This window comes from Syngnathus scovelli, chromosome 11, assembly GCF_024217435.2.
Source record: "Syngnathus scovelli strain Florida chromosome 11, RoL_Ssco_1.2, whole genome shotgun sequence".
NCBI lineage: Eukaryota > Metazoa > Chordata > Actinopteri > Syngnathiformes > Syngnathidae > Syngnathus > Syngnathus scovelli.
This window is the reverse complement of record NC_090857.1, coordinates 9,656,061-9,683,587: the sequence shown is the minus strand read 5'-3', so window position 1 is coordinate 9,683,587 and position 27,527 is coordinate 9,656,061. Positions and strand designations below refer to the sequence as shown.

At 39.8% G+C, this 27,527-nt stretch overlaps 1 protein-coding gene and 1 long non-coding RNA gene across 5 annotated transcripts in view; both read left to right on the top strand.

The window, feature by feature from the left end:
* Positions 1–23,619, top strand: part of LOC125977511 (uncharacterized) — a 62,858-nt gene extending 39,239 nt beyond the window's left edge. For 2 of the 4 annotated variants that reach the window (XR_007484654.1, XR_007484651.2), the window contains exons 3-5: positions 9,768–9,912; positions 21,958–21,994; positions 22,820–23,619. This is a non-coding gene — a long non-coding RNA (uncharacterized lncRNA). The remainder of the gene's footprint in view (positions 1–9,767; positions 9,913–21,957; positions 21,995–22,819) is intronic. The other 2 variants (XR_007484653.1, XR_007484647.2) reach the window with 1 other exon arrangement.
* A 563-nt stretch (positions 23,620–24,182) lies between these two features.
* Positions 24,183–27,527, top strand: part of LOC125977503 (receptor-type tyrosine-protein phosphatase gamma) — an 81,647-nt gene continuing 78,302 nt past the window's right edge. The window contains exon 1 of the mRNA XM_049734039.2: positions 24,183–24,917. Within this exon, the coding sequence (XP_049589996.1) occupies positions 24,830–24,917 (88 nt within the window). The 5' untranslated portion in view covers positions 24,183–24,829. The remainder of the gene's footprint in view (positions 24,918–27,527) is intronic.

Sequence of the window (27,527 nt, the reverse complement as noted above, 5' to 3'; positions counted from 1 at the left end):
GGCGCATAAGGGAGTCTGAAATTCGCTTTGATACAGCACAAATTTTCAATATTCTTTTGTGCTTTAGAGCAGATTGAGAGCGAATGAACGCTATTATCTCTTTAAAAGTCAATAGAATAAGTTTCTTCAGGGAAACCTTTATCATCAGGCCAATGCTATAGCTTTGATGTGAGATAAAGGAAATGAGAATCACATTAATACCAAAACATGCTTAGGAGGATTTATCTCAACCAGCTAATGAGCCTGGGAATGTTTCCAGTCTGCATAATCAAATGCAGTGGAAAAATATGACGCATTATTAGCCTATAGCATAGACGTGCTAAAACAAATCTGCCACTGATGCTACAAAGGAACAGGTAGACTCTGACACTGCGGCGAGGACTAAAGACGATTTAGCGCGGCACAGAGCTGTCGAGATAAACATTCCTCATCAATATTCATGAGCTTTCCTTCACTTAAAACCAAAGGAAACTACGCCCGGAATAAATGAAGAAAGCTCATATTAACTATTTGGTGAATATAACAGCGAAACAGTGAAATCGGGATAAACAAACAAACTCAGTCAGGAGCACTCGAAATTAGGTTGAGGCGGCCGGTAAAAATACCAGTAAAACAACAAAAAAAAGGTTTAATAAAGACCAAAATTTTGATTTTATCGTTCCTCATTTTTGTAGGTGTACAGTTAATCAAGCATGTTAATTTGAAATTATTAATTGTCTTTTTTTTTCATATTAATAGTCAGTTTTTATGACTCAAATGATTTCCGTGTTTTCGGCCATGGTTTGAGTTGCGTTCTAAAGCTGATCAGTGTAGGACTCTCCGGGATATGCAGAGGAAGACCATTCCAGATGTTAGTGGCCCTTACAGAGAGAGTCTTCTGTCCAAAAGTTGGATCTGGCAGATCTGCAAGAGGAAAGGCTGCGCCAGTGTGGGAGTAGTCACAGCCCATTTCAATCATGGCCAGTTAAAGTAGCTTCTTGAAATACGGTATACTAGTCGCCCACTTTGCAGAAGCACATCTCTGTCGTGAAGTGGGCACTTGTAGACACACATACATGTGTATGTGCCCAGTGGGATGACGTAAATACTACAATTCAATTATTCAGAAGGCTTTGCTTGGACGCTAGCTCTAATTTATCTCCTGGAAGTTAAATCAATACGGAACAACACTTCATCTTAAAGTAATATATCTTTCTGCATATTATTCCCTGTTCGGCAATACAGTATTTCTGTAAAAGCAAATACATTTTAAGATAATAGTTCCTACTCCAGCTGATGCCATTGTGACTCCACCCACAGACGTAACGTCGAGGACGAATGGTTGTTGAGTCAGAGTGATGCAATTGACTGGCGGTCTGTCTAGCTTCCTGCGACCCTTGCGCAGGAACAGCAGCACCGGCCATGAATAATGAATGAATATTAATATATCATGTCGATAAATTATGCATTTACGGTCTTGCAAAATATACGGAATCGTTACGCAGTTAAAACCGCTTATAATAGCGTCTTGAAGGAATGAAGCGTGCCAATGACTTCTGACCTGTAAAAAATGCACATTCTGAATTAGCAGGAGATATTTATTGGATTTAAACACGCAAATTAATGAATTGTTGTCTATGAGAGCAAAAGTTGAGTAAAAAAATCGTTTGTCATAACAGTAATTGTGCGATCATGTTGAGTGAAGGATGTAATTTGACTTTTGCTTGTTCCTTGTGCACTCAATTAGTAGCCCATACTTGTCACACCGTGTCATGCGGTTACAGCGAGGGCTTTAATATATTCAGTCAGATCACAAGTAACTTCCCACCAGAGTGAGAAAACATATCCGAGTTATTGCTATGATTAGATTAGTAGGAAAGTAAATGACAGAGAAATGTTTCTTTCAATCAAGCATAAAAAAACATGCAGCAAAAAAACACTGAGAATCGCTGATGATACTGCCAGAGATAATTAAGCTGTGGGTGTCAGGCTGCCGTTCTAAATGAGCTGGTTCAGATATTGTCAGCCCTACATGGCGTGTGTAAAGCACAGAATAACAATTTAAAGTGTTTGTACTTCTTAAAGGAAGAAACCGTGTCTGAGTCTACTTTTAGACGTTTGGTCTTGGCATTGAATTAACGAGTTGATGTGCTTCCATATTTCTGCCAGTGTCAGTTCCTAGCTCATTGCAACATCAATTTGGACCAAATGTTTTCATAGTAGCTAAATCATTAAAACTCCCCGATACAAGTAAGTGACTCGGTAATTCGCCATAATATTAGTAGTTTTTCGACTGACGGAAAATGATGCCATAGTTGCCAGGTCTCAGGTCACAACCAATCACAGCTCACCAGTTGTCTGAAGCTGAGCCGTGATTGGTTGTGACCTGGCAACTGTGATGTCATTTTTAGTCGACAGCAAGTGGCAAAATGGCCACCCCATGAGATGGACAAAAACACGTGGATCTTTCTGCTTAACTCATATTCCACAAATACATTATTAGCGAGAATGCTGTGTTTAGATGAGTGAGGGCTCATGCGACATCAATCAGGAAGTAGCCAAACACACACACATACACACACCAGCTAAACACGTCACTCCATACATTTGCATCCATCAGCTTAAATTCACTCCATATTGTTATTAATTAACCACAGAACAGAAATCTCATGTTACGCTTGCCACAGTTTCCAGGTGGCTTGCCCAACTCCAGTCAAGATATATGATCTGTTCATATAAAGGACAAGAAAAACAAGCATTGACATTGAGGAATTAGATTATCTGGATGCAAATGTACACCATAAGCTATATGTGGAGGCTTTTTAATTGAATTCAAGGGCAGAAATTTGACTTGCAAAACTTGTCTCACACAAAAGGGAAATTACATTGAGATGAAGGCTTTGCTGTTAGTGGCAAACAGGGAGATGAAACATGCGCCAAAAAGAACGGACCATCCATCTAAAGGAATTCTATTGAAAATTGTGTTCATTTCAGCTTTATCAGTTCTCATTGGGGGATAGTCAGCACATGCACACACACTCACACATGCTGCATAATAAGTGTCGCTGGATGTGAAATTGTGCAATCGAATTTTCATTGAAGAGAATAACACCATGAAATAAAACATCGCTGTACATCACAATCCTGTAAATACCAAACCAACCTCATTAGCGATGCTAATAGACGCCCTCAGAGGTCGCAGTCGCCGTGACGACCACATTAGGGCTGCTCAAGAAGACACTTTGAGTCCTCTTTTGATCACTGCATGGCAGCAAGAGACCCATCCGCAGTTACATTTGCTTTTATAACACATCTGTACATAGTAATTATTGTTTTTCTTTTTATCACTATTGTACTGAGTTTCGGAAGCCCGCCGTTCCAGCGCTACATCGTTCTTTCAGTTCCGAGCTTCAGGGTTCAACTTCAGCTCTGGCCTTAATGGATTGAATTTGCATGTTTCCCCCAACTTTTAGCTTGACAAAGAAGATATAATGACAGTACCTTTTGCTACTTCAGCAGTCAACCTGCAGCCGCTATTTACCATATTCTCTTCGTTGAGCTCCATCCGAGGGTTTTTATGACTATCCTTTATCCACCTAACTTAAAATGAAAAGATAATACAGAGTGGAACCTTAAAGCTTTCCCACAGGAAATAATATAAGGTGGCTTCATTTGTTCTAGGCTTAAGGTGACGCTAGCATAAAATCAGCATTAGCGACAATGTGTAGCAGTTTGGCCTTCTTAAGTGTCATAAAAGTATCGAGGAAAGTAAACGACTGTATAAACTACAATAAAATAAAACTACTTGCCTTTTAAAAATGAAGATGGTTGGTGAGAGATGAGCTCACGTTTTGCATGCATAACTGAATTGTGTTGTATGAGGCTGTGCTCAGACAGCATAAAAACATCCGTGAGCTTTGCGGTTTCTTCATCAGTGGTGCATATTGTGGTGTTGGTTGAAAAAAGTGTTGCTTTATTGCAAGTCATTGCACGTCAAGTCAAGTCAAGTTTATTTATATAGCGCTTGATCACAGAAGCATCTCAAAGGGCTTCACTTGTACACAGTTGACAAATATACTCGACATTGCCTGATTTCAACCCCGGGGAAGGCAAGGAAAAACAAAACAAAAATCCCAACTGGGGAAAAATGAGGAACCTTGAGAAGGAACTGCAGATGGGAGGATCCGCCTTCCAAGACGTTCCAGGCTGCAATGGATGCTAAGTGGTCAACGATTAACACACAATGTAATATGAAAGAGTCTAAACAAAAGTACTGGAGGTGTCCATTTAATCAAATGAAGAGCTGCAAGAAGATGCCCTCGGTCACCATGGCAGCGCCTGCGAGAAAATCGTCCGCCTCAGTACGATAACGTGGAATCCAGACAGCAATAGTCGGAGTTGCATTTTACAAGTCACTTTTGTTAAAACCGTCAGTATGACCTGACAGCACAACACCTTAGTAAAATGATTTGTGACAAAATCTCTGTCAATTTATTATAGACCTGCCATACCTGTGGAAAAACAAAACAACCTAGCCTAGACTGAAGGCGTCAGAAAAGGCATTGGTAATTTGCTGTTCACTTTTAGGCCCACACATAGTGGCCTCTTTCTGATTTCCTTACTTTGGGCTTCAGAAGCTTTGCTGAAGGTATGGCGGAATAGCCACCAACCATATCAAAATTCCCAACCCTTCCAAAAACTGGACACAGAATGAAGAAGTAAAAAAAAATGAGTTGGACATAACCTAAGAGAAAACATTGTGAACAACACAAACCCTCAATTGTTTATTAGTGTAGTTGCAGTTTGGGGCTGATAAAAAAAAAAAAAAAATCTCACTCACCGCATCACATCTTTTCTAATATTTTGGTTACCTCATACCGATGAGGTCATTGAGACATGCAGGCAAAACCTTTGTACTAACAACGTGCCAAGGAACAATTTGACCTTCTTACTACCTCAGTGCAGTCATGTCACGTTATGCGAGATGAAAATCCAATAACCTTTGCATCATTAGCGCTGTTGGCCGCAGAGAGTGCAAGTGTGGAAATAATGCTCACCTGCACTCGCACATTAACAGCAGCTGCGAGTGTGAAACACCGGCAGGCATCAGACCCTTCGCCGTCAGAATGCGAGTAGCTGCAAAAATCTCCATGAGACGTCAAAGGTGAAGCAGAAGGCTCATCAGTTAGGATTTTGTGGTGTGGATTCTAATTGCTACGCCACTATTGTTGGACTGTTTGCCATGCTGTGTTGTGTTCTGGCTCTGGTTCAAAATTAATTGGTTGGGTCAGTTTCTGTAGGGATTTCTGGTTGGGTGAAATAATTGCAGTGGGGTAAAAATACATGGGCATTACTAGATGTGATAGATTATTATTATGTTGTTATTTATTTTGTACATTTTATTCAGGGACTGAGATATCGCCAGATCCCAGCTGGACTGGTCGATCAAAGGGCTGTCACTCACATGAAACATACACACAGTTACGGATTCTAACCAATCACGGCTCACCGGTTTTCTGAAGCTGAGCCCTGACTGGTTGTTGACCTGGTAACTGTGATTGTCAGTAGACAGTAAATGGCAAAATGGCCGCCCTCTGAGATACTCAACTCGGATTCCACAAACACAATATTACCGTATTTTCCGCCCTGTAAGGCGCACCCAAAAACCTCCAATTTTCTCAAAAGCCGACAGTGCGCCTTATAATTCGGTGCGCCTTATATATGGACCAATATTGAGCCACCACAGCAGATGTGTCCAAATATATGGATTTATATATGGACAAAGTTTTAAAATGGGCCATTCATTGAAGGTGCGCCTTATAATTCGGTGCGCCTTATATATGGACAAAATTTTAAAATGGGCCATTCATTGAAGGTGCGCCTTACAATCCGGTGCGCCTTATAGTGCGGAAAATACGGTAATTAGAAAGCCGTTTTTTAGACTAGTGGGGCCACAGACGACACGACATTTTGGGGGTTGACTTTGTCTTTACCTGGGTAATTAATTTTGACCGCTCCGTCGTGTATATCTGTATTATTCTGCCCATTGGGGCGAGCAGTTGCTCTTCGGGTTGATCTATTTATTTATTTTTTAGCATTTCATGGCAGCACACGCACACAGTCCACTAGGTTTGCCTCCCCTGACCTTTCACAATCTGGAACTGCGCCGTATCTAATACTTGAGGTATATTTCTTACCTTGTATAGCTACACAACTACCTCAGTCGGCTTTTTTAGATTCATATCATTTGTATGGTGCCTTCAGAATGTGATGATTTGAATTTGAGTTCTCTCCATCCGGGTGGTGAGAGATTCGGCGAGGCTGTGTCACTTACTTCACAATGAATATGATAATGTCTAAATGTACGACTGTGACAATCCTACGAAGGGTGATCTCAAATGTGGGTTATAAATAGAAGCGTGATACAACTGCTTACGATATCCCGTGAAAGAAAAGATAGCAGCTATTGTGTCTTAAGGAAAATTGTGTGAGATTGGTTTTGGCAGTGGGTTTCATCAGCGCGAAGCTCTATTACTTCGAGTTACTGTCAGTGTGTTTGTGTGTGCACGTGCATGCGTGTGTGTCCGGTTTAGAACTTTCAGCCCAAGTTCTATCACCACTGACAGCTTCACTGAGAACATTTTCTCGATGCTGGATGGAGAGAACTTCACCGCTAATGAGTTGGGAAATAGACACTCATGTACACACACTTTGTCATCTCCATCCGCTGCAGTTAGCGTGATGTTGCTTTTCATTGCATTAGCACTCGCCGGGCGTCACGCTTGCATGGCGGATAGGAGCAGACTTCAAGTTTGATTCATTTTTAAAATATGCATATGCTGTTTTGGTGGATAAATGCTGGCTTTTCATATTATCTTCCCTCGACGGTGGTTGCATCGCAATGCGCGGCATCCAATTTTTCTATTATGCGGGTTGTGCTTATCTTATTTGGGTTGGGCTCATTTAGAAACATTTTGCAAGTGAAAGGAGATTTATTTTGATGCAAGAGAAATTAAAAGTGTAAACGGGTCTAAGATTAATTTAATGATAGCAGTGGATGTGATGTCAATTCTCAGAAGTCATAGTTGAAAAACTGTTTCTAATTAAACAGACTGTGATTGAAACGACATTGCTAAATTTTAAGTTCCAGCTCATTTAGGTCTTTGGAACAATGCAGGAATACACGGAAATCATTTTGTTGACACTATTCCACAATCTGTGCGGCTTATCTTGTTCATGGGCACATCTCGGACATCTTGCTTGTCAGTCACTGGCCAATTGTGCTTGACACATTGAATGGGAATTGAGTTTAGCTTTGTGAACCGCTACAGTGCCAACAATGTCTTGTTTACAGTATGCTGTACACAGCAGAGAAACATCAGTATCCAACTCGAAAATATTTTCATAATTTTCAATAAGTAAAAGAAAAAAAAAAAAATCAATGGGCCGAAGTCACATTTGTTTTTGCAATTCAATATTTGTTTGGTTTCCACACAAATGAAGGATGCTGTACTCAAGCATGTTGATCGCTGGGAATGAGACTTGAGGATCCGTTTCTCACTAACACTAATTGAAAACGGTAGCTCTTAAGAAATAAATTAAAGTTAATATTTGGCCTAAAGGCTAAAGAAAATTAATGATAAAGTAAACTCATGCTAAAACATTTGTTTCCTACCATCTATCCATTTTTTTATTCCACTTTTTCTCATTTGGGCTGTCATTGTTTTTTGGTGGGTACATTTTATGCATCAAAAGTAATAGTGGTATCGGTACTTGGTATCGGTATCGGTGACAACTTCTCCTACGAGAGCCAAATGCAAAGCGAGAATTCCAAATGTTGCTTGAGTTATTTGAAATATGCCTGAAAAACGGTCCATCCATACCTCGTTCACTAGTCAATAATGCTTGCCATTTTTTTACTTTCAAGGGCACGTAAATGGCTGGTTGATGCTAGCAGTATCTGAATCTAATTATGCTGATGGTTGAGAGACTGTAAAAGCTGTGGGTCATTAGCTCTCATAAAGGTCTACATGGTGCCCCCCCATCCCTCCCTTCCTCCTTGAGTGACGTACTGCTGAGGACAGGAAGATCCATCTGATGCATTTTTATTATGGACTCTGCAATGACTGCATTGGGGGTTGGGGTACTGGTCGATGAAACTAAAGCTGAGGGAGTGTCTGGAGTGCATTGTTTTTTTTTTTTTTTTCAGCTGTCATCCTACAGTTGAGCCAATTGTACGCCAAGGATTATTTATCTGCATAGTGATGCTCTATTGTCGGCGTAATGACCACCGTTTCTGCTCGGAAAGGAGCGAGCAAATAATAGAAAACAACATGTCTTTGCCTGCTTTATTGTAGTCCCGCAATGCTGCGAGACAGGGGTCAAAGTCAAGTCAGTGCAATTTTCCTCACTGCTCCGCCTTGACACATTTTTCAAGTGAATTTGCCAGGGTCTGTCGCTGCAAAGTGATGCCTTGTCTAAAGAGGCTTGGTGTCATCTTGCTGCAGACGAACTGACAAAAAGGAGATTTACTTCATTTTAATCATGAGGGATCTTTATTACTGGATATGAATGATTCATTCTTTGAGGCGTCTTTGGGTAGGTGTTTTTAAAGGGCATCAATGTGTTGTCATCAGCCAAGACACACAACTGTGTGTACTCTCACACTGCAACACTACCCCCCCCCATGCCATTCAATAACACTAAAGTGTAAAACACAAAAGTGTACACATTGCTTTTGAACTGCCAATCTTTTGTGTTGTACAAAAATGAGACTAAAACAGAGTTGTTGTTGCAGCAAACATTTCTTAGAATTACAGCAAATGTTCAAAACTGGGTTTCATCACACCTCAACTCGCATTCTAACTTAGCTAGCTTAAGTTAGATAATGTGTTTAAACTTTTCATCACAATGCTAAAATAAGGGCCTGCCATTTTTTTTTAGAAAACAAAAATTTTATATAAATATATTTGTTAATAATTTAATTTCAGGGGTAGAAATGAATGATCAGAGATGTTTAAGGTAAAATGTATTGTATATGTAGGAGACACTGGAGCAATCATTGCACACAGCACCGAGGATTACTCTTATCGACTCGGAAGTAAGTAGTAAGTAGAAGTAAGGACTTTTAAAAGCTTTTTTGGCTGCAGATCATTTAAAAAACATCTTAAAACAAAAAATCTGATATTCCAAAATGAAGACCTTAAAATAACATTTAATCCTTAAAGCTAGTCTTAAAAGTGCCCCAGAGACATTAAACAAGCTTGCTGTATTTTTTTTTTTTTTAGAGAAGTCAATGTTTCATTTTGTTGAGTGTGGATGATGGTTGGTGTGTTTAGCGCAAGCTGTATTAAAGTTCTGAGGTTTGGGGTTTTCAATCTTGGCTCGGACGTTCCCGTACAGAGTTTTTGTAGGGACAATCAAACAAAATTTAATTACTACGCTTTCAGCTAACCCGCAATCTTTAGGCGAACAAGCAATATATAAGATGGAAGGAGATGCTTCATTTAGGTAGTGTGCATTAATAATTGCTACTTTGGTATAAAAAAAAGCCCTTTGAACTGTAATTTCTAAATTTCTAATAACCCTTTTAAAGCCTGAAGCCAACATGGTTAGTACAATTGTACAAATTTAATGCAATGGACAAGTTGGACAGTTCAATCAAAATAATGCTTTTAAGAAAATTGTGATTTCGACATTGTTGACACAACAAAGGCCAGGAATGAAATGTTGCTGTAGACACATTTTTTATAAGGTTTTATTTACTGCCTTGTATGTAATATTTCCAGGTTCTCAATCTTGGCTTTAGCTTTCCTGCCATGAAATGAGTGTACCTCCTCCAAACAACATACATTGGGTTATTTTCATTCGACTGCGCGCGGGCAAAAATGGTGTTGAATGTGATTCAAGACCTGATCCTGGCACATACTGAAGGTAAGGAACACTTCTGTCTACTCTTGATGTGCTTCCATTTTTATTTTTTTCTCTCTTGGATGTGAAACAAAGCAGCGAGTTGGACGTGAGCCACTACGCAGATGAGTAGCACAGAAAATGATCGTTCCGAGCATCAATGCAGTAGTGATTCAGGTGCCGGGGAGACTGACTGCAGCTCCACTCAAATGTTTTTATTGCAGAGCAAATTCAGACGTCTGGATAGTTGCAGGCTAAATTGGAATAGTGAATATGCTTTTAACTCTGTGATAGTGATGTGCATATTTCACATAGAATTTGTATTGAGGTATTTTAATTTCTTTAATCCTCAAAGTCTATATGCAATAATCACATAGAATTTGAACGGAGGTACCTACCATTTGAGTGAAGATTTTAATTTCTTTAATCCTCAAAGTCAATACGCTATAATGTCAACGGTGGCTTCGAAAAACGCAGCCGACTCTACATTTACTTGAGAGCACAAAGAAGTCATTTATATGCTGATGTCAAATTGATTTTTGTCTTCCATCTATCGAATAATTTTCGCATATATAGAAATATAACATCATGCGGAAATCTTGCTTTTTCCCTCCCATGCATGCAACACAATCCTGTGTACAAATGCACAAAGCGTGTCTTGGAAGGCGAGCGACAGTATAATGACAATACAGAGGTTTTAAATTGATTTTTTTTTTGTGGGTAGAAATACATCTATGTCAAGTTTATACAAAATAAAAACAAACCTAATAAACTTAATGGCCTACATACAGAGCTGGGCTCCTGCCTTACTACATTTTAGTCAGAAAATAAAGGAAATATGATAGTTCGTCCATCAGAAGCGCTGACCTACATTTATAACCTAATTTCTAATATTTCTTCCATGAAATTGTATTAATTTGGTCTCGTTAGTTGATTCACTTTGTGTTGTCATAGTTTTCCTAGCTGTACTGCTTCAGATATGCACCTGTGGATGTTAGATCTTCTGTCCAGTTAGATTTCATCTTCCCATGTGAATCTTATCTGCCCACGATCCATAGTACTAGCTAATGTAGCCGACAGAAATCCTGAAATGACGCAAAGTCAAGTCTATTTTTTGTCATATTTTGTTGCTGATTTGTGTATTGTTTTTATTCCCGGTGGTGGGCAAAGTACTTGCAACTATTGTGATTGTTGTTTGCATTTAAGTCTCCTGTTTGCATTGTTTGACAAGAAACACTAAACGAAGACCTTACCGTATTTTCCGGACTATAAGGCGCACCGAACTACAAGGCGCACCTTCAATGAATGGCCCATTTTAAAATGTTGTCCTTATATAAGGCGCACCGGACTATAAGGCCATTAATGCATCGTGTCAGATTTTTAATCCAAATCAAATCATTCTCCATTTCATCATATATATTTCAACTTCAGACGTAACAAATTACTTTATAATCACAAAATAATGATCCATAGTCTTTTTGATTCATGACTCATAGTCTTCAGCGGGCCACTTATGATTGATTTCATCACATAATGCTTTGGGCAGGTTTAAATTCAGGAATTTGGTCCATATATAAGGAGCACTGGACTATAAGGTGCACTGTCGGCTTTTGAGAAAATTGTAGGTTTTTAGGTGCGCCTTATAGTCCGGGAAATACGGTACTTAGCTAACGAGCTAGCGTGCTTCATTTGCTTCTCATGCGAGCTGCCCATGTGCAAACCATGACGTTAGAATCTCAAATATGTTTTAAGATTTTGGATTACTATTAAAATAGTTGGGTTGATAGTAGTTTACTTGCGTGTGGTTGCTCTTTCTAAAGTTTTCTTTAACTTAAGACAGTCCTTCCACAAGAGTAAAGATTTCTCATCGCGCCTAATCAGTCCTCTAAGAATCTTGACTCTTCTATGCTATCTTGTTCATTTCATATCCAAACACTGCCAAGCACTGTTAAACACTACCTTTGACAAATGCTTAAGTCTATCCTCATGAAAATGTAGTCAAGAGTTTATCATGCTATCTAATTAAAAGGAAAAAAAACCCTTTTCTTAGTACAGCGAATCCTTAAATTAAACGTCTCTCGTGGATGTTTTAGGTTACATTTGTGATTAACGAACCGTTCCAGACAATTACAGTTAAAGTTGAGACATTAGGCTTATATTATTGCAGCGGTTAACTTTGTTTTCACACTTTTATGGCGGTTGAGAATGATAAAAAATGACCTACCTTGGAGGTTCTGCTTCATTCTTGACGTCGTTGATTTTGCCCAACCATAACACACTCATACAATAGTAGCCTCTTCGAGGCCATTCATGTTGTGACAGTACTCTCTATTTTGAAAAACTTGCCGTAGGAGCTTGTCCGTAGAAAGTAAACTTAATTAAAGTTGAACTTTTGTACTATTTCCCACAGTATTCTTGAGAGGCCACAGATTCAAGATGTCACGTCCAAAAGCCTTAAACATGAGCTACCAATACAATAGTTTGAACATAATACATTCTATTGCAATGCATGCAAGGACGAGGACACATTTCCTGTTAGCAATCGTTTTCTCCATCTGCATATTTCATTTTTCATAATAGATTTGCTCAAATGGATCTACAGGCTCCTGCCCAGCAGCGCTGCTTGGCTACCGCTGCTTTGTGCTTTCGCTCCCCCTGCATTCGGCTGGATTCCTATACCTGACAGTCATTTTTCACAAGCACAATAGAAGTTGAGGTAGCAGCAAAGTTTAATATTCACTGGCTGCATAAAGCACATCTCATTAATAGCTGCAATGGTGTTACTTACAGGTGACATTAGTGATATACATTTCACTTGCACTCTGGAGGTTACCGCTGTGGTTGCTATTAAACATCGACACAAGTAGAAGTCAGTCAATGTGTGGTTTGAGTTCTGGCACTTACACTTTGGCTGGTGCAGTCCAGGGCCGTAGCTAGATTTGGAGCCCCAAAGCAAACCTAGCCAGTAAATTTTTAAAGGTGAGTTGTGGAATGAAAAACTGCTTGTCCTGCTTTTTCAAACTGTTCCAATGATCTGACAGTTAAAGTTGATTAACTAATTTTACTCAAGAGCACAACAAATTGTAATAATAATGATTAGCATCATTTCAAAAGTGTGACTTTTTAGAGCTTGGAAAAATTCCTTCAATTACATCTTTTTTTTTTTTTTGTCTAAGTAAAACAAAGCACACAATATTTAGTATTTAATATAGTTGACCTTTTTAAACACTTTTATACTTACATATTGTGATGAAAAGCATCACACAGTTGATCATAATTTTGAAATCTTAAAATATCAAATATTGAAGCCATAATATTTGAACCATTATGAATACTACATATTTTCCCTATTTACTTGCCAACTGATGACTTTAAAAAGTGTCATAAAATCCATTATTCCTAATAACTATGGCTAATTGTGTCTCAAATATGTATTCAATTATATTCTATATTTTGATATATAGGTGGGTTGTTTTTTGTAACATAGTATGGTCAACGTGTCACATCATTTCAGGTTTTAGACAGGTACTATATTAAAATATTAAAACTGGCTTTCCTTAGTGATGTCGGAAATAGTGACACAAGAGCCTTCCATCTCCTGTCCAAGTCTGTAACTTTCTCTTGGCCTTTTCTTCTTCTTCTCACATAGTCACAGCAAGAGCCGTCGTTTTATATAAAAAACGAAATAAAAAGGTGAATTTCACAAGGTACAACCACTTCAGAGAAACCAGTGTGCCTGACTAGCTAAGGTGTAATAACGCATGTGATGTGCTTGCAGAAAAAGATGCAGACTGCTTTAAAGTTGCCTTCCGTTGCTGCGGCTACGAATGTCCTAACATCTGTCAAATCTGAAACTCCTTTTGCCTCAAACGACACCAGCCAATACCAGGAGGGCAGCGAATACAGCAGTGTCTGAATTATTGACTAAAGTTTTCATTTTAATGACTCCAATACAAAGGGGACAGTGGAGATTGTCAGGGGTTTTGGTGGAAGTGAGGACACGAATGCATCATCTTATTTATAGGCACATTTTGTCCAAACATCCAAACAAGCTGACTGCGGTCCCTTCTGGTGATACCACTCGGGCCCTCAAGAGATCACCGTGAGTCAGTGTAGCACGACAGAGGCAAACATGTCCCCGCATCTCCTTCCTGCACTTGTCGCTCCGCGGTGGCTGCAAAACAGAAAGGAAGAGCGGCCAAGCGCCATCACGCTACAGAGAAAACTCATTTTAGCTGTTTGTAGCAGCGTTAGCTCCTTCTTACTTTGAGACAAATGAGGGGAGGAAAAATCAGTCAGTTGTTAAAGTGAGAGCTTTTCAACCCAGACTGGAAAAGTCAGCCTTTCGTCATGCTTCAGAATAGGACTGAACTTCACAACTTGCTGCACTCTGTGACCCTTTTTGACCTGTGAAGTCGTGGAGAATGAGGCACTCCTTTGTTAGACACTCAGGGCACGGATGTGTTAGTCTGACCCAGAATTTCTTCCAAATTTAAGAAAGCTAATAAATTCTACACAACCATGACAAATGGCAATCGGGAACAGTGCTGCTCCCCAAGCCAACTGTAATTCTGTGATGACCAGAAGATCAATACGGAGTTCAAAAGCTGGACAGATCGCCTGGAATAACATTAACGTGAATAATCTCAGGATTTTCTGGGTGATATTATTCTATTCTGTGAGAACGAGATGGAAGCCTCAACTGACTCCTCGCTTATAGCTTCGGGCGTTTTGTGGCAAGGAGCAGCACTCAAACCTCTACGAAACGGGCTGCCGTGCTAACTTTTAAGGAGGATCCTCACCCAAGACGTGATGGAGCAATTTCTGCATCATCGGGTCAAATTCGATTTCAACCCTCTGAGCTCCTTGCGATTTGACAGCATCTGGGAAGGGGAAATCAAGTGTGAAAGATGCTGTGAGTGTAGTGCTGAGCAACAGATCCGTGCCGATTGCAGTTCTGCACGCAGCTCTGGTGGAGGTGCAAGAAATCCTGAATTAAACACTTTGGGGATTTACAAGTTACGCTCAAGTATCGGGACCAGGTTTATAACAGTTTGGCATTTTTCTTTGCAGGCAAAACAGCTTGATTGGATGGATGGATGGATGGATGGATGGATGGATGGATGGATGGATGGATGGATGGATGGATGGATGGATGGATGGATGGATGGATGGATGGATGGATGGATGGATGGATGGATGGATGGATGGATGGATGGATGGATGGATGGATGGATGGATGGATGGATTCAAATTCCAAGATTGATAATATGCCTTACCCGCATTTGTCCCAGCTGCCTGCTATCTTCTGACACATTAGGGTCATCCTGCCTTTGATACGATTCTGGTACTTCCTTCAAAGCCCAGAAATTGCGAGGGCGCCTTCTTATCCTAAATTTGTGTCAGTGCCGTTTAAAAGGTTTTGAGTTTCTTTGCTTCAAAACTTTATACTGACAATCTAGGCCTTCTTCTGTTCCCAGTGAACAAAGCAAGGTCCAGAAAGGCAAGCCTGGATAGGAGAATTTAACCTCAACCTTTTCAAACACTGACCTCACCTGACAAAACTTTTCACAGAAACGCCAGTCCTTCCACAAGAGTGGAAGATGTTATCACTACAAAAGTCTTCATTTCACACACACTTTCACATCCTATAGGTAGGTATTTCCCGGCTGGTTTCCGATCCAGATGCTGGTATTCAGTTTGTTCTGATGTTGAGTTGCATCAGTCCCTGACACTGCGCCGAACGCAAGCACCTGGCTGCAAAGAAATGGCGGCATCGCGGCCCGATCTTGGGTCACCGTACACGTCTTTTATCAGACGCCACCTGTTCTGACCCTTGACTGGCTCCTTGTGGGCACAGATGCAGAAAATGATGACGTCTCGGAGCAGACGTTTTGGGGGCGACTGTCAAAAGAACCTGCCGGGAAGTCGTCACGCCACTTCTCAAGCAGGGAATAAATAAAACATTCCTACCTGAAAGGAAGGCATATAATCCTCTTATGAGGCCGTTTAGGCTTGCTTCTCATTTTATTTGATTTATTTCCAAGAACCGGTATTCTTGTTATGACTTTCTCTCGCTTTTTAATTATTCACTTTTATTGCAGGTGTACAGCTTAACCGAAACCAGGAATTTAAAACTAAATAAACCTTCCATTGCCATATCATTCTCCTCTGACGATCACTCTCTCAAACAGCCTTCATAATAACATTCAAGCATCCTTTTATAGCGACAAAATATTATTGAAATATTTGAGAAGTCAAATTGAATACATGCACATTTCATTTCCAAAGATGTTTTATAATGTGAGTTTTACATAGAGTAAAGCAGTTTTCTTTTACAATTTTTTCTGGCCCTGTCTAGTTAAAATTGATTAGATTAGAGATTGGATCGAGATTAGAAATAAAATCCCTTCTCTTTATGACCCAAATGGACCAAAACATTTAATTTTAGTTAATTATGCTAATTGGTTGGTGACCAGTCACATATGAGCCAAATAAGAAGAGGTTGCAAAAGTATTCAAATATTTGAGTGCAGGTATTTGAGTAAAAAAAAAATAATACTGATCCAACTCCTTTCGTTAAGTAAAAGTAAAATAGTTCAGAATAGTTTAGAAACGAGATTGAAGCACAAAACTAAAATATATCTCTTCCTGTCAATTATAAACAAAACCGATTTTGATAACTTGGTACTAAGAGAAAAAAAATATTTTCTATACACAAAATAATTTCCCTATTAAATGCATAATGCATATTCTGAGAAGAAAAAATAGCTGGACACAGTTTTGCTGCAAGCTAAACTCTGACAGGAAAACAACTGAACTGCCAACAGGTCCTGCATGAGCAAAATAAAACAACACGTCAAGAAAATAGCAGAACCGCATCATTTATAGAAGGAAAAAATATTTGAAATAAAATCATGGATGGGGCAAACTAGTCTGGAAATCCAGACTCTGTCCCCAAAGAGTGACGTTGATCATGAAGAATACATCAAATGCCAATTTATATTTCAAAGTTGTTCCGACTTAATTTTTTTTTTTTTTTGGGGGGGGGGGGGGTGCAGTTGTGCTGTGTTTAATATTTTGTTTACTCAGTCACTTAAATGACAGTACAAAAACAAATATCAGGAACAGCTCACTATCACTGATGGCAATATCACTAACTACCCGATGTATCTTTACACGCCGGTGCTTTATGTAGTTACGATGATGGAACAACACAGTGGCATCAAATGAAATATTGACAATTTTTCTTTGCTTTCAGAGGATCGATGTATGCCGTTTGTTCTCTGATGAATGTATCTGTGAAATGCGAGAGATTTATGGCAACATGAATTCAGCAGACATCCTCAACAGGCTTCAAAAGGCAACCATACAACATCAACATTCAGTCATTACTCTTTTTTTTTCTCCATTTTTCTTCTTTATTGCTGCTCACATTTATTTAATCGATTATTGAACCCCCCGCGTGGAAAGTCGCCCATGTTTCTCTCATGATCTTAGCATCATGCAACATTATTACCCACCGTCAAACATTAGCACCTCTGCACCAACATGCGATAGCGCAGTGAAGGCGCTCGCAATGTGAGAGCACATCATTAGTTTGATGAATGACATCATTTGCGCAACAGTATGACTTAACTGTAAAAAAAACACTCTGGTTCGCTGTGAGGGACGCATATGAGAAAAAATAATGCAATAAGAGACAGGATAGTGCCGCAGGAGTTATAGTTTCTTGTCTCGAGCTACTATTTGTTTGACTTGTTTTGGGTTATTTTGCATTATGACTTTTCTTAATATAGGCCTTCTTATGTTGCTTGTGAGTTTAGGTGCAAGCTTCAGGAAAGTAACAAAAATAAGAAATGGGCACAGGCTTAAATCCATCAGAGGAATAAGACAAATATTCAGTACAAGTGCTAGTAGTCTGACAACACAGTTCTCCTTTGCAACCTCTGCCCGTAAGCTTATTGACCATTTCGTGTTTTTGTTTTTTCTTCTCAGCATTAATTATGCATGCATTCCAGTATTGCGCTTAGAATGTATCACACACAAATAGTTTTCACGCCAACCATACAAAAAAATTTGAATCGAGACGTTCTTCATCATAGCTGTGTGGACTATTTCACTCCAACATGAATCATCTTCTATAAGAATCATGGGAAGTAAAAAGAAAAGAAAAAATGACATCTTATGATCCTTGCCTTACAGTTGGCTGAATAGTTACCAATGCAAGTGTGCATGGTTGTTTGCCCATGTGCCCCGCCTTCAGCTCACCCGTCACTCAAAGAAAGACAAGTGCCAGAGAAAATGGACGGATTAGAGATTTCCTTGTGACAAACCTCCACTTTCCATCCATCAATTTTCTATTGTGCTTCACCTTACTCAAAGTGCACTAGAGCCGTGACTTGACACCGGTCAACCATGGGTCACATCAACAAACAATCATTCACACTATCTGTCTAAGGACAGTTTAGAGTAGGGCTGGGCAATTGAAAATATTTTTACATTCATATTGAAATCTCAATACCGTCAATTATACATGAATTTCAAAACTTAGTATTTATTCAACTCATCAAATTCAAATTTAAATATAACTTGAAAGAACAAGAACCAAATACTAGTTGCAGTGCATACATTAGCCTCTTAGGGGCAGTGTGGTGCTTTGCATGCATAGAGCTCACACTTGTTAATAAGAGTAGAAGAAGAAAGTGGCAACTGATATTCTTAATGTCGCACATTTTTTAAAGATTAGGAAGACTGCTTCGTATTGTTATGTTACCTGTATGTATGTGTTCCTGCAGAGTTTATGTATCAATATTCATTATTATTATTATACGTATATAATTCCCGGAACTCGATACGAATTTGCTGTTAGCCTGTCAATTTTCCATACATAAGTAACACAGGTGCATTCTGGGTGCTATCCAGCGTAGGAACTTGGGAACACACATTGCGCCATTGGGCACATTTTTTTTCTTCAATTATAATGTTTTTAATGATTGTGACAAGCTAAAATTGAAATGACGATTACATTTTGATTAATTGCCAGCCCTAATCAGATGGGTGTTTTTGGAATGTGCTCGGAAGCTAGATTATCCTCCCTCTACGCCAGCCACCGTGCTACTCATAATGAATTTCTGTTATTAATCATTTTCAACATAGTTTTGCATTTCATAAAATGATAATAGTCATAACCCTCCCATGACGGCAGGAGGGGAGCATTTTCACAGTCTGGCTCTCAAGCGTATGGATAAAACATTTTGTGTCATCAAAGTTGCCCATCTCTGCTCGCTTTTTGAAAGCAAAGTAATATAATAGAATCAAGTGGCTTGGTGGGAGATCTGATTTCAATTCAATAGAGCAAGCTTTCACTCACTAAAAAATTAGTGAGGGCACCAAGACCCACAAACAAAAGTCGACGGAGTGCAGGAGCATCTCACGATGATGAGGAGCAACAGCAGAGGACAAGGCAACAAAAGATGAAACTATTTGGGGAGAGTAATAATGGCAAAAATAGCTTTTGGATTAATAATGTATGAGATTGAGAATCAAATAAATTATATATAGTCATAGCCTGAATTGCATTACATAATTGATGCAGGCGGTCATACATTATGCACCAACTGTCAACATGTGAAATGTGTTTGAAAAAATAATACAAGTGTGATTCTCAAACCACTTAAGGGCAAAGAGGAAGGAGATGCCTGTGGGACAATGCCAGTGTCATGGCTGGACTCAGATGAATCATACATATTTCACTTTTTTTTTTTTAAACTTATCCTTTTTTTTTTTCAGCTCGGCAACAGAATTTAACTGTCAGAGAAAGTGTTAGGATGCCTTAAGGGCTTCAACTCCCAAAGGGTGAAAAAGATTAGAATGTCAAATGGCACAGCACACATTACAATGGCTTCATGAACCTGCCAGGTAGCAGCAGTCAGAGTGTGTAAACCAGTTGCCTCGTGATATCCGACGTCTTGTTGAGTGACAGGGCAGACCAAGTTATTAGTTTAATTTTTTTTATTTTTTTTGTGGGGCAATGTTTTATTCATGGGCTCATTCTTGACCTCACACTAGCTTCACACTTCCACTGGCCTTTTCCAACTATTGGCATTATCTTGTAAACTGACTCACACTGGTGCTAAGAAGAAGAAAAAAAAACATTACCTACCTGGTGGTCGAGGGAAGGGAAGCATAATTTAAAATTTTGAATGCTTTTTGTGTTTTTGTCTCAACTTTTCTGTATCTTTTTTCCTACTCCTCCAATAATTGCAATTAGTACCGTAATTCTCGGACTAAAAGATGCTCCGGAATATAGGTCGCATTAGCCATAAAATGCACAATAACGTGAAAAAAAAATATATAAGTCGCTCCGGAGCATAAGTCGCATTTTGGGGGGAAATTTATTCGACAAAATCCAACACCAAGAACAGACATGAACGAGCAACCACAGGCTAAACGATAGGTATGCTAACGTGATATAAACACAAACGAAGAGCTGAGAACGGGCCTGACGTAACATTCAGAGTTATTAAAAAAAAAACGATTACATAAATAACGCGTTTATAAAACCATCTGTGTCACTCCAATTCATTAAATCCATCGATCGTCCTTTGTCAACAATGGGTGCGCGCCGCTGACGGCGCTTGCACTTCAAAATATTCCACTGGCCCATATAACGATATACAAATTAGATATCAAATAACTATTATATAAGCAATAATATTATCAAACCATCTGTGCACTCTAAATCATTAAATCCATTGATCAAATTCCTCGTCCTTTGTCAACAACGCCGCGCGTGCGCCCTGACGTCACCGGGTGTGCGTAAAAGCCATGACCGAGCCCCATCCACCGTTCCCGGACAGCCACCCGGCCGAGCGCCGGCCCCCGACTTCAATCCACGGAGGTGAAAGAAAGCTCCGTAGAGTAGGACCGAGCGTGCGTAAAAGCCATAATAGTTTTTCAAACCTTCTGTGTCACTCCAAATCCTTAAATCCTTCAAACTCTTCGTCCTCCGTGTCACTTAGAAACAAAGCCGCTAATGATGCCAGTAGTACGTGGGGCCCTTCGTCATCTTCGTCATCCCGTGATCAATCTTTGTCCTTTTTATAAACAACTGCCGCGCCACGCCGCGCTGCTGACGTCACTTGAAATTCAAATTACGGTAATCCGTTGCTACATCGCAGTTCGTTTATCGCGGTTTCACTTTTTTTGGGGGGGAAAAACACATAAGTCGCTCCTTATTATACATAATACCCAAACTATGAAAAAAATGCGACTTATAGTCCGAAAATTACGGTATACACATGTATCATGCATATATTTATACACCATCTGATTACTTACATGCTGTGCACTTATTTGATGTATTTAATTACTGCTTATGCATTTTTTATCAGGATTTTACATTTAAAAAGGGGATTTTTACAAGGTGTCTGTTTAGTGTGCTTATTTCGTGTATTTAATGACTGCTTATGTACATCTGATCAAGGTTTTACATTTATTTTTACAAGGCATCTGTTTGGGTGTTTTGCTTTTAATGTAAAGCCTTTCATTTTACAGCAATGTTGTACTCTCATTTATTTTCTAGTCATTGTGATTTCCACATGTAGCTAGCCAACCATTCATCTTGGCAATCTAGAATATCCACTGAAAACAGTTTCTACAAATAAGGGAAAAAAAGGAACCATTAAGGTGTTTTTGGAATGATATACACAGAGAATTGGGCCAAGCGTCTCCTCGTATTATTGATAGAATTTTGGCAATGTGGTGTATTTTTAAAATTATTTATACCATCTACCGCAACAGCCAGTCATTGGTTGTAAAACCATCCTCTTTGGAAATCATTTCTAAAACCTGCCAATGTTCAGTGACAATAGCTTAGGGTTTACAACCAAATTGAAGATCAGGAAATTGAGATGAATCTTTTCCAGAAAGGGTCATTAGAATTAAATTATTTGGAATGCCGAAACCACTGTCACCTTGTATTAGGAAAGGTGGTAAGAGAAAAGTACAAAGAGTGGAAGGCACACCTTATGATCCATTCATTTTCTCTCCTGCTTGTCCTTTTCAGGGTCAAGAGACACTGGAGCCCGGCCAGCTGACTTCAGGTGAAAGTCACTCAAGGACACATGGACATACACACAGCATACCACATTACTAGTAAAAAAAAAACCCAAAAAACCACTAGGACTCATAGAATAATTTTAGGTTTTTTTTTTGCTATATTGTAGTAAGACTTGTACTAAGGCTTGAGGTCAGCGCCTCACAGCTAATTCTGTCCACTTAACATCTTGCTGAATTTGGCTTGGTGGAAAAAAAAAAAAAGACCATTTAGAAGTTAGAAATCAGTCATCCACCCCGTCGGGCTCAAAGAGCTCAGAAAGAGCGGTTGGGGTTAATTGCACTTGATCAGTCAGATACAGGTCTGTAGTATTGTCAAGCACGGTGTAGTGCTCCGTGCTCAGAGGCACTGCGAGGCTGGAGGATCCTAAGAGGATGCCCAGGAGGCGACGGGCACTTTGGAAAAGGTAGCCCATTCTGGAGAGGAAGCAGATGGCCTGCATTAAAAAGCAAAGGGCCCTTGTGACAGTCCTCAATAGCCCTGCAGAGAACTGGATAATTAAATGAGAAATTTAATCAAATTCCTCAAATTAAATGTCCAGCTGGATAGCTTTGCAAAGAACACCACTGACTACACACTCACCTGAGGGACGGACTCTGGTGCGCGCACAATCCTCCAATCAGTCCACCCTCACGTGTGATGAGTGTAGGTGATGATTACCGCTAAAGCATTCCATTCACAGTTCTGCCAGCAGGAGGCAAAGGGGCATTAGTGTGTGGGGCCACAAGAGACTCATTTGCATAATAGGACCTGAGAGGAAGTGACTAAAAAGTGGAGGCTTGATTTTCTCTTCTTGCTTTGGGGGCACTAGGGTGCACTGCCCCATGAGATCCATCAGGGGACTCTGTCACTGTCTGGACTCGTCACTGTAGCAGGAAGCAAACGCCACACAGGATGGGTTCGAACCCAGAACTGCGGAACAGTGAAGCAAACGAGCTAATCACTCTTGAATGTGACGCCCACGTTAACTTTGAGACAGACTGCTCATCTATATTTATTAGTTTGACTGTTTACATGTTTAGTGCTGCTGTTTTGGTTCGCAAAATTGTTTTTATACGTTCTGTACTTTCTGTGAACTGAGATAATTAGATTACAGATGGTACATATTTTTTTTCTGATGGTTGTAAAATGAGGCATCTATTTGAGGTAGCTATTTGTCTTTAGTGCATTTGCCTAAAAACAATTTGGAGCATGATAGCTTGTCAATGGATAAAAATATAATGCAGGGTTCTCATTTGGAGAAATATACTGTTCTTAACTCCCTGTTTGTGATTTAAACAACCTAATAGGTATGTCTTGCAACTGTCATTAAGAAAAGTCAATGGGGCAGTTAGCGTTTAGGTGAATTTAAAAAAAAGAAAAAGAGTAGATCATTTTGAATAATACAGATAATATACTAGCCAGTAGGTTGTAGTTTCATGGTATAATGCCTTGTTGGTGTTTCCCATGTTATACGCCACTGGATTTACAGCTTCAGTTTCTACTCCTTTTCATCCCATCCCATTTGATGCAACATTAGAAAGAGACTGCACAACCCAGCCAGACAATATGAAAACTGAATACATTGGGGAGCCTCACCTCAAAATAAAAGCAAAATGGTTACCTACCAAAGCTATCGTGTGAAAAATATGTTTCACTTGCGTGACCATTGCCAACAACAACTGTGGATTTCGTGTTCTTGACCTTCTCGATTTTTTGAGCTGGTTCAGAATCTGCCTTCAGTTTTTTCTCTCAAGCACATCAATATTTAATGATAATAATAATAATAAATTACAACATTTTTTTCCTGAAACATCATAGCTATATTATTCTTATCATTATTAAACAAAAACATATACAAACAAAACAAATATCTCAAAAACTAAAAAAGTTAAGATTTTTTTTTAAATCAGTGTAAAAAATATATTCTTATTGTACACATAAAACCATCTCTGATTATAATCTACTGTTAACCAGTGTTAGTCTTGTGTATTTCAACCTTGAAAGAAACTATAAGGTCCACTCCAGTGTTTTTTCATCAGTGTTGGTGGGTTGGAGGGCGCACAAGGGGTGTCTGCACAGGGTGCCATTCAAGCTCGGACCGCCACTGCTCTCAGGAACAGACCAGCGTCTCAGCTCCAAACCTTTTTTCTTTTTTCTTGTTTTATTCAACAAATCCGAGCACCGCCTCTCCACCGTCCCTCCGCCCCTGCGCGCAGGCAGCCTGTCCGCCAGGATGGGACCAGCAGCCGCCTGATATCCATGCATGCATGACCGCTAGTCCACTTCCTGGATGAAAGAATGGGACAATTCCTGCAGCAGTTTTTCTTCACATTGTGCGTCGCAGGCTCCCAGTCACGGATAAACGCCGAATGATCGCTACTTCAAATCGATATTATCGGATCCCCCCCTCCCCTCCTCTCGTGTGTAGTTAAAAGACAGCCATTGATCGCCGCCTGACCCCCTTCCACTCTCCGGGAATGTGGCTCCGCGGAAGCCCTTCGTGGAGTCAGAAGAGCTCTGCTTGGAAGTGTTTGCACACAGCCGTGGCGTGTTCTTATTTCTCAAAGACCAAGGAGCACCAGCTTGGACCGACGCGGACTATTTTCTAAGAAAGAGGGGAATAAGATACAATACAAATTATTTTTGATGCTTGCGTGGCCGCGGCGTCAACTTCAATTTTTGGGGGAAAGGCTTCTCTCGCACGCGTGGGATTCTCTCTCTCCCCCTTCTCTTTTCGTATAACAAGCTAAAAGACTGGGAAAAAAACAAAAACAAATAAAAAACAGCCATAAACTTTGTCACCCATCGCCTCCTCATTGCTCTCCATGAGTAGTTTAACATGCAGAGGAGACGGGAACCGAACTGCTGGTGGATTTTATCCGTAATGCTTCTTCTAACCTTGCCCGAACACGGCGACTGTCATCCTGGTAAGTAGCGGCGCTTACTTTGCGGCACACAAGCTAGCTTTCACGTTTCTAATCCCTGACTCTCGATTGCTTCGTATTTGAATTTATTTTGATCGCTGCTGCACACTAGTCTTGCAATGTCGACATGAAACGCATTTAAAAATGCGGCGTTCACTACAGCTCGTTTGCTTATGAGTGTGCACGTTCATCGCCATCCAGCTGCACAATGGCGCAAAATGCATGACATACTAATGATGTAAAATGAACTTTTTTTTCCCTCCTCAACTTTTTTGTCACCCTTTGACATCTCACGCCGTGCCAATGTGTTACTATTGATAACCCAGTTTTTTTCCCATCGAGTTTCTTTTGAAATGTAACCAAAGTTTTATTTAAACTGTCAGTAATGTGTGTTTGTGTGTGTCTGTCTCTGCATGGGCTGCTTGTCATGATGAGGGCGATCTGATCACCCCCCCGCCCCCCTCCCCTCTTGTATGCTGGACAGCGAGCGAGCAGCCAGTTTAAGACTGTGACTCATTTTATACTCACTGGACAGTACAATAGGTACACCTGGAAGCTGGTTCTGTGCGCATTTCCAAAAAGAGACAGGATGCCAATTTTATGTAGCAGTCAGTATGACACAAAAATAACTATTGTTGGGGGAATAGGTAGGTATTTGACAGCATCGATCGAAATATTTAATATATGGAAATCCCGTTTCCTTTATCCTTGATACAACTGACAAGTGTGAAAATGCCCGCAGTGATATATTTTAATGTACATTCAACCAATATTATATTACGTATGTGCAAACAATCTAATTCAATTCGGTATAAAAGCTGTGGCTCTGATCTGCAGCTTTGTTAAATAATCTGTCTGACAATGTCACTCAAAACTGAGCATTATCCTTTGCTATTTTTTTGACAGATCTTAGTTTGATGGAATTAAATAATGTAGTCACTGACAGTGTAGTAGTTCACTTGGTTGATAATGTAAGCAGTGTGGGTTCAATCCCCACTTGCCCAGGCTCCATATGTGCACTATTGTTTAATAAATCCCTCTCTGAGAAGGTCCTTCAATGTGCTGATTTTTATTTGAACATTTTTGTTTGCCTCTTATTTGATTTTGTAGGCTCACTGACCATGTAGTGGTTCACTCGGCTGATGTTCATGCAGCCAGTGCGGTTTTAGTCTCTGGTCATTGAGTGGCGACCACTCCAACCATACGATTGTTGTCACCCTCCATTGTGAATTTTAGATTCTCCTGTATATTTCCCCCACTTCATTTAGTGCTATCCTTACGCCGCCATTAGCTTTCGAGCTCCATCCAAAGTGTCGATTATCAATGTATCCTGCGATTTACATTAGTGCTCGGAGCTAGCTGCGTTCTTCTCTGACACACGAGCCAGTATGTGCTATATTCTCAAGAAACAGTTTTATTTTCTATTTGTTTGGTTGTCAGCTTTGTACACAGAAGTAACATGGTATCTGTATATGCGTATATCCACATGACTACTTTTCCTGCGTCTCATGTTTTCTTTGTCTCTCATGGACAATACCGCTTATACATTGTCCCTGTATTGTTAAGACTGAGGCACAACAATGGGTTGAACCAGGTTTGTCATAGGAATTGGCAAGTACCAACGCCAGGGATCAGTGTCTGATCTAAAGCGGCTTAATTTTAAGGTACTGGGTTCTCATGGAGGCTGCCGATAACAGCCACCGATACTTAATGCAACCGGGGAAAAAAACTAATCTGATATGAAGTCCTCCTTTGCAATAGTTGGCGCTATACTGCTGCAGTTTGTCACATTTGCAAATCACCTTTGACCTGTATTGTATTGTTGGGCTACTAGATTTTTGTGTTTTATGTTAGCGTAGTTTTATGAATCTCTTATTTTCTCTGTTTTATATATAAATAGAACAGGTAAGAGAAAATAGCCACATATTTTATGTAGTTATAAGGGAAATTATAGCAGGATCCCGTGACCCTGAATATAATAAGTATAGAAAATTCATGCATAGCTGGTGAAACTTTGTCCCATAGATGGTGCAGTTTTTATTCTAATATCCTGCAAGCTTCGTCTTCGAAATAATGTGCGAATGTGTCTGTGAAAACTGCGATCATGCAGTAATAGAACGAATGTTGGTAATTTCAGTAGTATTTTGGTACAGTTGCATGGTGGGCGGGATTAAATGTTTAGCCCACAGGCCATAGGCTTGTGACATTGTCAGCTGGTGAAATGCTGCCCCATACGAGTGTTCTCAATAGCTGAGGAAAATTGAAATCTTGGCACTGTTTGTAGGGAAGACAAACAGCATTTGAGCAAAGTTGCACAACTGCTGTATTATCATCGTGGGCAGCCTCGTCTTTGGTTTTGATCAGAGGTCAGAACTCTATCTGGCACATTTAGAAAGCGTTCATTTTTGCTCTGATGTTCCTTATCGTTAAAAAAACAAACAAAACAACAACACACATTATTGAATGGCGGAAACCATAAAATCTGCAAAAATAATAGAAAAGATAATAAACTGGCGGTGGTTTTCGGTCATTACTGAGAAATTTATTCTCCCGTAGTCTCATCCTCGTATTTATGTAAAAGTTAAAAGCAGCAGTGATGCATTCTAACAGCCA